Source organism: Tyto alba, unplaced genomic scaffold (assembly GCF_018691265.1).
Source record: "Tyto alba isolate M040663 unplaced genomic scaffold, T.alba_DEE_v4.0 Super-Scaffold_27, whole genome shotgun sequence".
Taxonomy (NCBI): domain Eukaryota; kingdom Metazoa; phylum Chordata; class Aves; order Strigiformes; family Tytonidae; genus Tyto; species Tyto alba.
In genome coordinates, this window is record NW_024881301.1 from 26,660,636 (window position 1) to 26,672,686 (window position 12,051).

At 42.1% G+C, this 12,051-nt stretch overlaps 1 protein-coding gene across 1 annotated transcript; it reads right to left on the reverse strand.

The window, feature by feature from the left end:
* Positions 1-7,313: 7,313 nt before the first annotated feature.
* On the reverse strand, positions 7,314-11,923 carry CCDC127 (coiled-coil domain containing 127). The gene is made up of 2 exons (XM_032988987.2): positions 11,356-11,923; positions 7,314-10,683 (listed from the first exon to the last, which is right to left on the reverse strand). The coding sequence occupies exons 1-2, from the start codon at positions 11,474-11,476 to the stop codon at positions 10,010-10,012; spliced, it is 795 nt and encodes a 264-aa protein (XP_032844878.1). The 5' UTR covers positions 11,477-11,923; the 3' UTR covers positions 7,314-10,009.
* Between the last annotated feature and the right edge of the window lie 128 nt (positions 11,924-12,051).

Consider the following 12,051-nt stretch of genomic DNA (forward strand, 5'->3'; position numbering starts at 1 on the left):
AAATATCACAGATACTACTCACATCCTCATTCTTTCAGTACAACCTGTTCCGTTTGTACCTCAGTGTTATCAAAAGGTAAATACTTGCCACTGAAAACTATCTATAAAATCTAACACAGTGTATGTTGTCAGAAAGAATTTTGTCAGCTAAGACCTATAGGCTCAATTGCATACAATGATACAGGGTGGTCAAAATAAAGAAGTAGAAGGGATCTTGTAAGTCCAGCCCCTGTCAAAGAAGGTAAACACATCACAGCATCCCTTTGCAACCTTATTAAGTTGATTCAAAATTGATATTTTTTGTACTACCTATTTCTAAAAGGCTGGTCTAGAATTTCAGTCCTCTTATGTCCCAGTAAGGCTGTTCATTATTTCTTGAATGGAAAAGTTACAAAAAAAGTCTTCATCCTTGACACAGACAACTGTATACAATAGCCCAGATTGATTTTTCCTGTGCTTCGTAATCGAGTATTAATATTTCCCTAACTTGACTTGAAATACCTCTATCATTCTGCCCAGCGATAGCACTTGCCTTTTTCATGACCCTGTCAGTTCTGTGGATGAGCTGTCTCCTGATTAACCACTGGATCAACACCTTTCTTCTCCTTTGGTGGTTCCAACTAAGAATTTCCTAGCTTGCAGCAGAACTTCTTTTTCTAATTTACCAACAGCATATTTTAAATTTCACCCAGTTTCTGCTATTCCATATGCTACTATTTTTTGTCCTTAATCATTAGTGGAAGAATTAAAAAAGACTGTTCCTAAATGGATCCTTGCGGAATTTGTATCTGAAACCTCCCCTTAGACCATTTCTGCTTTCAGCACAGCTTACCATCATCATCAGATCTTTACCTAGTTCTTTGTTCAATTTATATCTCCTATTTAGCTCAGCTAATACATCCACTTGTGGTCAAGTGGTAACTGGTCTACTGAAGTCCAAAAAGACTACATTTACTGTACTTCCCTTGTCTAGAAAAATTAATTTTCACTTATAAGTGGCAATAGAGAACTTTCAAATTGCAGCTCTTCAACTTCCAATTTCGCAGAAAGACATTGACCTATTGGTCAATAGCACGGTCCAGGAGTTCACAACTTATTTGGGTTATTATTCTGCCTCCAGACTCATAGGAAAATAATCCTAGTATTCACGCTATAGGGAATATGAAGCAGTAAGATAAAGCAGAAAGAAGACAAATAGGAAAATCCAACATCCTCCCCATAATATTTCTGCATTCCCTGACTTGTAGGCTTTAGTTCTAAATCTTTACAAAGTCATATGCAGAACCTCTTTCAATAATGGAATCAGATCATGATTACATGCTGTCCACACAATATATCTTACAGCTATAATCTAGTGGCTCTATGCAATCAGAAATCTTTGTTAATCAAGATTCTGTATAGAAATTATGTTTCTCTTTAAGCACATGCAAGCTGACATAGAAGGAATGAATGTAGCTTTATTTGGGAATCAAATTATATAAGGATAAATTGATAAGATATAAAATAAATTCACACTTGTGGTAGGATGATCTGAAAATCTCTCTCTGCTAAATTTCACATGCAAGCAGTTTGCATTAGAATCCAAAAATACATTCCAGATTGCTTTCTACGGAATAAATCCAAAATACCTTTCTGGTGAAGCTTATCTTACTTTGGTAATGCCAGGTTCCAGTGGTTGTTAGTTATCTATCAGTTGTTAAACATTTGCAGAAGCAAATATGCTGGTATAGCATCTAGCTCAAATTTCTTTATCAGTGTAATTGCATGGCTAATGATCTTGAAAGGCACAGAGCCTTTTTCTGAAGGACCTGCGGTAGCAATGACACCAGCTTGAACAGGACTGCAACTGCACGGAGGGGTTGTCTATATTGCCACCCTGTGGATTCGGACAAAAACTTGGGGCTGCTCTTGTTTATTCTACAGCTGAGCCCTTTCCTTTGCTCTAAGGCAAACTTCTCCTTCAAGTAACACAAGGCTTAGGTTTGGTACATCCCATAGGGTTTGTTATGGCTAATAAACTTTTACAAAATCAATCCTTTCACAATATAGGCTGCTAAACAAGACATGCTTTGTAAATTGCTAATTATAAATGCAGGAGAAAGTGGATTTAGATTAGATTGCTCATGTTAAAACATTTCTAACACATTTGTCTTTTTGTCTACTACCCCCATATTTTTACTGCACTATTTTTTCAAAAGTTAAAAGAGGCTATACAAAAAGTAAGCCAATTTGTCCATAGGTAACTCAAAATTTTACAAAAACTTTATTAAAAAAGAAATATCCCTTTTGTAAAAGTAATGTATTTTACTGGAATATACACACATACATGTCTGTGGAATATTATGGACATATCCCTTTTCTTAGATGAAAATGTCTTTCATCTCGCAGGACAATTAAGATGTTAGGAAAGAATATGAGGGGGGGTAGGAGTAAGGAAAAGAAATGGCAGTAGGAGGATATTGAGGATGTAAATCAAGACAACAGCAAGGACAGAGCCTCTTGCTTCCCTCCGCGGGTACAGGTCCGGGCATGGTGTGGCACCCACCTGGGTTGAGGGGCTCCTGTCTGTGGGCAGCCCACAGCGTGCCTGTGGTGGCCTGGGCTCCACGGGGACTGTCCCTGCCTGGGAGACAAGCCATCCTCCCCTGAAGTGCAGGTGGGACCTGACACCCTCTCCCAAACTTACCACCTAGCAGCTGCTCCTGCTTCTGACCGTGCAGAGGGTCTCCCCTGGTGCTGGCGTGGGCATTCCTGGGCCAGCACAGCTCACTCGCCCTGCAGGAGGCCATCCCCGTATGGAGAAGGACAGGTTCTTCTCTCACGTGAATGAGATGATTTGACCTGAGATGAGATGACAAAGGACCTGGCTCAAGCCTCTGTCTTCTGCCCTCCACCATGAGCTGGAGGGGACTGCACTGAGGGAACCTCTTCTGTCTGGATCCAGTGGAAGGGAGGACAAGGAGCAACCAGCGAGACAGGATAGGGGCCTGTTCTTTAAGAAACCCAATTCCTTTCATTAAAACCACTGAGAAAAGCAGAAAGCAGAGACAATATGTGTGGTTTGCATCCAGTCATAGTTTCAGGAATGAAATACAATACGGTCCTTTCCTTGTGGTCCCATCATTCCTGGTATGACATAGGACAAGTCTGTAACTCTCTAAATATTGTCACAGTGACATTTACAGAGCATTGCACCTAAAGGCGATTAATCATAAACACCGTTTGTTCTCTAGTCTTGCCTTACAACATACCATGCTATTAGCATTAACTACATTATCTTCTGACCCTTCTTAGTACTGTAGCAGATACTGGTGTGAAATCTCTTACTCCAGTGGTTCTTTAGCAATATCTTACCAGCATTAATCATACTTTTTTCAGTCAGCCTCTACTTTGTAGTCAAAGATACATATACAGCAACTGCAGTTATTCCTGGTTGTGTGATAAGCCTAAAAGAGGAAAAGTTGCAAATGTAAAGATGGTAGTAACTATACAGCCAAACGTGTAAAGCACAGGATTCTCATTTGGAAGTGTAAAGTGGTAAAGATGTAATAAATGTGAAGAAGAAGGAGAAGAAGGAGAAGAAGGAGAAGAAGGAGAAGAAGAAGAAGAAGAAGAAGAAGAAGAAGAAGAAGAAGAAGAAGAAGAAGAAGAAGAAGAAGAAGAAGAAGAAGAAGAAGGAGAAGGAGAAGGAGAAGGAGAAGGAGAAGAAGAAGGAGAAGGAGAAGGAAGAAGAAATAATAATAATAAAATAAATAAATAATAATAATAATAATAATAATAATAATAATAATAATAATAATAATGATAATAATAATAACAGTAATGTTACATGAAATTATCTCTCTGACAGCCTGTCCCTGGCAAAATCTGCTGGGACCATCTTTTAAAATACTCAGAGAAAAATCAAAGTCCTTTTACAAGCTGCTAATGTGTAAAATCCTTGACCAGCTAGGCAAAGGAAGAGCACTGGACTCCAGGCTCAGGAGGACACTCAAAATCTGCAGCCTAGAGGACACTAATGATCATATTAAAATGGGAGATATGTAGGGAAAATGTTTCAGAGTTGCTTCGTTTTAAGGCTAATAATCAACGGCAGGTGGTTATGGAGTTTACCTGCCAAGAAATGTTCTGTAGATTTTTAACCTGATCTAAGTTTTATGCTCTGTTGTTCTCAAACTCTACCTGATAAGTAACCAAAGGACACAGATCCTCGGATGGCATGATTTGGTTTCCCATGTATGCGCTTCAAGGCCACTGCTGTCAGCCCACAGCAGTTCAAGCAGGGATACCTTGAAGGCTTTGGAGAAGTCCAATACACTTTGGAGGCTAAATCTCCTTCCATGTGACTGTAAACTTCTCTAGATGGGAGAAAAGTCCTTTTGTGCCAGCAAGTCTCACTGGAGAGGAGAAACAGGACAGCACTGAGCTGTCATTGCAACTGTCTCGGGCTATTTGGAACGCAACAGAGGTTAGGATGTCATATACAATGACTTCCACAAACATCCTGTTCTGGAGTGATTTTGTGGCATCAGGGAGTTTTTTTCAGCAATCTGATATGCCTAGAATTTGCCAGTCCATGTTTACTGTAGAAGTAGCAATGTCTTTAGCCACAGAAGAATTAAAGGAAACCAGCTATGAACATCAGATCTGTTGTAGTTCATCCAGATCTGAGCTGACACTGATGCCCGTGTGGCACTTTTTTTTTCTTCCAGAAATAGGCACAATCTTTATTTTTGTACACATTTGCATAATGCTTACTTCGGCTTTGGACATAAATATTTCACTGAAGTAGTATCAGCTCTAGCATCATCATCCTTCTTCTTTGTTTTGTTCTTCAGGGAGAGAGATGTGCTATCCCCAATATTGCACTGCATACATTCAGAAGATCCCCAAAATATTGCTTTCATTTTGAAGAATGCATTTCATCTTTGGAATCACTTTGGGGGGAACTACAGGTAAGGTGCATAGGTGTAGAAATGCTTCTGTGGACAGCACCAAATTATCTGATCTCATGATGGCCAGCATTGCCCTAAATTTCTTAGCCAGTAAAGTGATATTTCTTGGACTTCTCTCACCACACGCATCTCTTCTCTAGCAGGCAGCATAATACATTGACAGTTGTAGGTTGCTGCCTGCCATGTTCATTAAGTAATGAACAGTGTTCTTTAATCAAATATTAAAGAACTTGCTACTGTTTTCTTTTCCAGTGCTGTAATATACAATGAGATGCTAATAGGTTGCTGAACTACATCCAGCTCCTGCATGCCACCTTTGCATAGAGGTCTACCACAATACCCTCTCAGTGCAGACAAGTTCACTCGGTCGCCGAACACCACATTTTTTCTCATCTTTCTTGTTATTACGCTCCAGCTGTGTTTGGAGCAGAGACCTCTGACCGTGTGGCATCAGAGACGTGCTCCTGAGGAGCTCACAGCAACACAAGGTGCCGCTGAGGCTGCTGGCTACAAGAGCCACCAGCCACGAGAGGGAGGTAGTATTTAATAATACCAAGCACCAGCCACGTTAGCTGAGGATTTCGCTCTGACTGTGTAAGTTCCACTGACTATATACAATTATGTGTGGTTTAGTCAATTCCTTAATCGTCAACACGAACTGCTTGGGGAAATCCTCGGCTGTGCACTGGATCCTTCACTCTAAGTGGTTAAGCAATATATCTAAATATACAGATAGTGTTTATCAGCTAACGAGCAGAGGTTTTCCCCGGGGAAACCTCTGGTGTGGCCCCAGCTGCTGGGAGAGCTCCTGCAGCAATCAGTTGGTTGTTTTGTTTTGATGTGGCTGGCAGATCAGTTGATGTCCTCATTGCTGAGCTAGCCTAAATTTCAGTGAGTTACTTTGCAGATCCATCTGTTGTCTCAGCTATGCAGTGATTAGCTGGGAAGTTCCTGGACCAGGCAGCCAATTAACGACTAGGGGGCTTTGGCATGCACACAGGCAAAGCCTTCGTATCCAGCTGCACCATGACTGTAACTAAAAAACTTGAATTTCATCCTTTTATCACAGCAATAACTTAAATTCCTTTGATTTTGCCATAATACCTGAATGGTTGACCATTTCTACCTGCTCTCCTCAACAGAGGAACGCTCACTATTTTCTCCTCCTCACATAGGAGTACTCAAAAACATGATTTAAAAAGGCTTAGGTGGCTTCCTAAGACCTTTTCCTTCAGAGGGTTTGATCAGATCTGTCACTTAGAGTGCAACATCCCTTCGAGCAAGTCACGTTGTCGTCAGCGGTCTTCTGGCAGCTCCTATTTAAGCAAAAGCAGTGAGAGAAGGCCAGACCCTCTGGGCTGCTCCTCTTTACCTGCTCCACTTCAGAAGCATTTTCTAAGGAAGATTTCCCTTTTCTAGCACTCAGTTCAAGTTCTGTGAAGTCCAGAAAACACGTTTTGTGTTTCTGTGTTGCATGCACCCAGGAGAGCCGCTGCATCACACAACAGATAGACCAAACAGAAAGTGTTTTTTGCTTTTATTGAAAGCACAAGATGTCTCAGGCTGTTTCCTTACCTGTGTCTAAATGTAGAAAGTCATATGAACACAGCTATTGCCCTGCGGACTGGGGACAACTCAGCTGTGATGATGAGGGATGGGTAAATGTGAAGGATTGTGTCAAATACAAAGAGGTGAAGGATCTTTTATGAAAGGGACAAGGACTTTCAGAGTGTCCGAATACTGTCCTAAAGCAGCTGGGTTGTAGTCCTTCAGAGAGAGCAGGAAGAAAACCCTCACAGGGAAATAAAAAGGAGCTGATGTGCAGAATGGGACAGCTGAGGGATTCTGGAGGAAGGCAGAATACCCTGTGTAACAGACAGACAGAAGGAATTACCCCAGCCTTTCAGTGGGATGGCCGTCTTTAATCACTCATCTTTAGTTAAAGCTGGTGCTCTTACCTGTTTAACAATGCTGTTCTTTCCTAGGAAAAAAACTTTCCAATGTATTCTCTTCTCAGCACCAAGACCAAAACTTTTCATATGCCAATTTCAAAACTGTCCAAACTGTAAAACTTTAAAATTGTGCAATTTGATTGGAAAGTTGGAATAAAATAGCAATTTCCACTCCTCCCACCCACCTTGCTCAAGTTACAAAACAGTGCAGAAATATGCAAGGGGTTTTATTAATTGTTTTTGTTTGTTTAAGAGGTGAGTGACCATTTTCATAACAAAAAGAAGTTAATTAAATATTTTGAAAAGAAATTATTCTTAAATTCTACATATATATATATGGGCATTTCCAAACAAATAACCAATCCAGAACAACAGCTGTTGGGCAAAATAAAGCTCACAACAGAACTTTCAACATAACAACCCACAAAGGGGGAATGTTTCAGAAATACGTAACACACCAAAAAAACAGGACTTTGGGTAGCAACTAACAGGCCTGCTGCTTCTAAATCAATTACACACTTTTAAAAATCCTCCCCAAATAACTCTTCAGTCTTAATATACTGATCTGCAAAGTGTCCATAAACAACAGTTCAACCATTAGTTGTACAAATAATTGACACTTCTAAAAAAGTATCAAATATTACACTGCATCCAACCCTGTACAGTTAAGTATATGATGTTTCAACTTACATATTAATACTGAAAAAAGTATTTTACTGTCTTATTTCCTTTAAACATTCTGAGTGATGCCAGTGACAAACAAACAAACAAAAAGAATAAAATATTTGATCTTTTAATACTAAGAACTAACAAATATGTACAAATTCAAGGCATTAATCTCGATTACATTGGCATTGATTCAGTGGCAGCTGTTTGTCAGCTGAGTTGCTTAACTGCCTGTATGAAATGTGACACAGCTGTGCAGACACCTTCCACATCCTGGAGGAATTACATGCAGGGTAAGTTACTCGAACTGGTTTGTTCTACTGGGCAAGCAGGGTATGTGCATGTGGCCAGCTACAGCAGCTTGGCTCAGGCTGTCACACAAGAGCAGTAACTTAACTTAATTCTTATCTCCCAACCTGTGTACACTTGGCATCCAGACAAACTTTGACCTTTCTGATGCTTGTGATGGTATTTATTTTTTTTTTCCAGGTCTGTCATTTACTACAACTTCACATAAAAAAAAAAAAAATATCAGTACATACGAGACTAATAAATATAACAGTGTAATTAGCACCACCAAGGTGAGCAAAATCACAAATGGAAAACTGTGCAGTTGGGAAACATATTCTTTTTAAGAATTTTGTTTCAGGTTAGAAAATTTTGCTGAGCAACTGGGTTAGGTTGCATGCACTCTTTCAACAGATTTATCTGCTGTCTTCTGTGCTCAGACTGAAATGAAACCAGGAAGAAACAGGAGAAAAACCCGCATCTGCTGGACTTCTCTGTTAAACTTGGATGGGCACTCACTTAGCTAGATTGCTTTCAAGCCTTGCAGTAGCTGATTGCCTAGACCAAGCGTGTTCATCAAGTCTAGCCCTCAATAAATATATAACTGCTAATTAACGAACTGACAACCTACCAATACTAATCAAAGTCAAGTAACAGAGAAGACCAGATGTTATAACCAAAAGGGTAGCCACTGTCCCTTTGAGGTCTAAGGCTGGATTAAAACAGAGGAATTAAAAAAGAGTTATTCTCCAAAATATATGGCACATTTGGAAAAGAAGATGGTTCCTACAGCTACAAGGACTCAAAAAATACTCAGAGTTTTAATGGGTTTCAATTATTTAAATACACTAGTTTTGGGGGTTTTTGTTGCTTTGGTTTTGTTTTATCTAGATGTTTATTTGACTGTGCTAACTAAATTAAAAAGCCCCCTTTCTTAACAGTTTGCTAAGCTTGTGTATCTGTAGGCTGTCATGGTCATGTGTACATGAAGTGGTAAACCATAAGCTCAAAATTTAAGAGTCATGGAAAAGTATACTTCAGTTCTGGGAGAACTGAGACAGTTAGAAGGGAGGCAGTGGCTACCGGTGCAGGTTGCATTTAAGTTCTTATCTGCAAATAACAAACAAGGAACAGAGCCAGGTGCAATGGCTGTAACCCACAGAGGTTCCCACAAGCTAACCAGGTAGCAGCCAGTGCAGGGGGACGTGAGGCAGCAGCATGGTGACATCTATAACGGAGGCACGCTGCTGGGTTACAACTAAAACCCTGACTGAGAAAAATCATAAGTATTCTGAACACATCCAGTGTGCTGAGAATACGACTTCGAGTTTATACACTCTGTAGTATTCAAGCATGGATCAGTAGCTCCAATGAGACCTTCATCAATATGTTTCTTTATGTGTTACTTTAATTAGCATCTTTTGATGTTTCATTCATAAAGTATTATTTGTATATTAAACTGGAAGACAATGAAAGACTGATTAATTTGAAACACGATCAAACTATTCCCCCCCTCAGAATACTCACACATACATTTATACACACATACATGCACACATATATATATTTATATAAATGTACATACACATAGGATTATACATGTGTATATACCTATATAAATGTATACACACATAGGATTTCTGTGGCAAGCAGCTGGCTCAAACACAGTCTGTTCCAAACATCTGCCTCAAAATCAGTCTTGCTTAAACAAATAAACAAACTTAAAATAGAATAAAATAAAAGAAGACACCGTGTAAGGCATCAGGGATAAGGAGCACAATGTGCTACCCCACTTGAAGGAGACAAATCACACTTCTCTGTTGATGGAGTGTGACCATCCACTAGTTAAATCACTCTCAACGGAGTTCTGTTTTGCTGCTTCTGATACCTACGGAAGCTGGCATACCTCTACACTACAGTGCAGTCTGCAATACACACTCACAGAGTTTAAGAGCATGCATAGCTCACTCGAGCATCTGTTGTTAGACAGTGAAAGGAAAGGCACCAACACTGCACATGTCCCATGCAAATACAAGCGCAAGGAGGAGAAACGGAAACACAGTAGGAGAATTTAACAGCTTCAGACTAAAACTGTGATTGTCCCTACTATGCACAGTGGATCACATGACATCCCATTACTTCCCCTACTTATCGTTTTCCTAACATGGCCTTTTCTGCCCTCTTGAACTTCTGTAGCTCAATAGCTAGTTCCCAGTATCTCAGATACAGCCACATCAGTCTTCCGTTCTGACTTTTGTTTCTGTTCAGCAGATTGCCACAGTAGTTATCATGTTTGAAAATATCTCTCAAGCCACTTTCCATATGTAGAGCCATAGCAACAGGATCAGTTGCTGCTTTAACTAGCAGATTCTTCTCTATTTCTAGTCTCTGGCTTCTGGGTACAACAAGACTGCAGTAGATGTCCTGCCTTTCTTTAAGTCCTTCTTCAAATTCTTTTAGTAAAATATTTGCTCTCTTTTGCCACTCTTCTTCCTTTGCCAGACAACTTTGGTACAAGTTACCTGCTGCTCCTGAGTGCAAAAGAACTTGTTTTTCGCGCTCTAACTTCTCCTGCTCCTGTTCTAGGATTCTCCTTTCCTCTACTAGTTTGCGACTCTGGGACACGAGGGCTTGACGGTAACTCAGGGTTCTGTTCCGTTCCTTTTCCAGCTCCAACTCCAAATGAGCAACTGTGCGACGATTTTCTGTGATTATATCCCGGTATTTGGCTTCCAGGTCTTTTTGTAAAGATGAATGTTTTTTGTAATATTCTTTTTTTTCTTTTTCTATTTCTTTTTGACATTCTCTGGTCCAGATCCAACCTATCATATATAAATGAGACTTCAGACACAGCACATATAACATTGATGGGTGTGATTAATTAACTATGCCTCTAAAGAAGCTATTCCGTGGTAAAAAAACCCTTCCTTCCTGCCCTCCCCACAGTGATATTCACTACTATTCACACGTCCCACAAAACGTATTTCTGTGGGTCCCCGTTGCACAGTAAGTCACTTTAAATGATCATGTTTCTTTTGAAGTAAAACCTCCCCTTGTCTTTCATTGCTAATACTTACACTTCTTGGATTAAAGAAGGAAAATAAAGTTATGGGGAAACAAACTGGAAGTTTCCAATGCAGGAACTGCACTGAGAACTTTTCAGGTCAAGTAAATATACACCAGCAGCTGCTTGGATTGTTAGCTTTGTGCTCTCATTGAGAGCTTTGGGCTCTCATTGTGCGTCCGCTCTTCCGAAAGACGTTTGCAAACCTGCGCTTACTAAACACGGCCTCAGTTCCCTGTGTGAAGAACGCCCCTTGCCTTAGCGCAACGAAGAGCACTTACTGTTTATGACACTCTAAAGGAGCGGACCAGAGGAAGCCCCTGGGTGGGGTGGCACTTTTGGGCTGCGGTGCCCCAGAGGCTCCCCCCGGCTGGGGCCCAGCCGCCCCGCGCCCCCCCAGCTCCCGCCGAGGGGCCTGGCCGCTACTTACGGAAGGCGGCCAAGCCCAGCATGGGGACCAGCAAGGCGTAGTTCCATCTGCTGCCTTCATCCCCGGGCTCCCGTTGATTTGGCAGGATGTTCCAGTTGGGAGGGTCATTTAAATTATTCATGAGGGCACCTTAGCTTCACAGGAGAGAAACGCGGCCTAAGCGGCACGCAGAGGGGCTAGGGCCGCTCCCCCGGACCCGCTGACTGCGGGACAGGTATTTCAGCCGCAGGCTCCCAAAAGGCGGCCCGGGCCCTCTGGAACTTCGCGCGGACGCGCTCCCGTTCGGCGGGAGGCTCCCGTTCGGCCCGTAGCTCCCAGCCTGGGCGCGGCCGGCAACGTACCGCGGCGGCCCCCCCCCACCCCCGGGCCTCGACGCTGCCGCTGTTACCGCCCACCCCCTTCCCCGGCCGGCGGCACGTTAGCGGATGGTGTTGTTGTTGTTGTTGTTGTTGTTGTTGTTGTTGTTGTTGTTGTTGTTGCCGCCGCCGCCCCCGGGTTCCCCCGCGTCGCAGGCCCGGCGGCGGCCACTGACCGGCCCGGGAGCGCCAGCCGCGGTGGAGCCGCTGTCACTTACCTGCCGGCCACGCCCCCTCGTAGGCCGGCCCATTAGCTAGAGAAAGAGGGAAGAAGCCGAGGGGGACAACAAGCGGGCTCGCCCGGCTCCTAAGCGCTCCCGGTCGTCTGACGCCGTCCCAG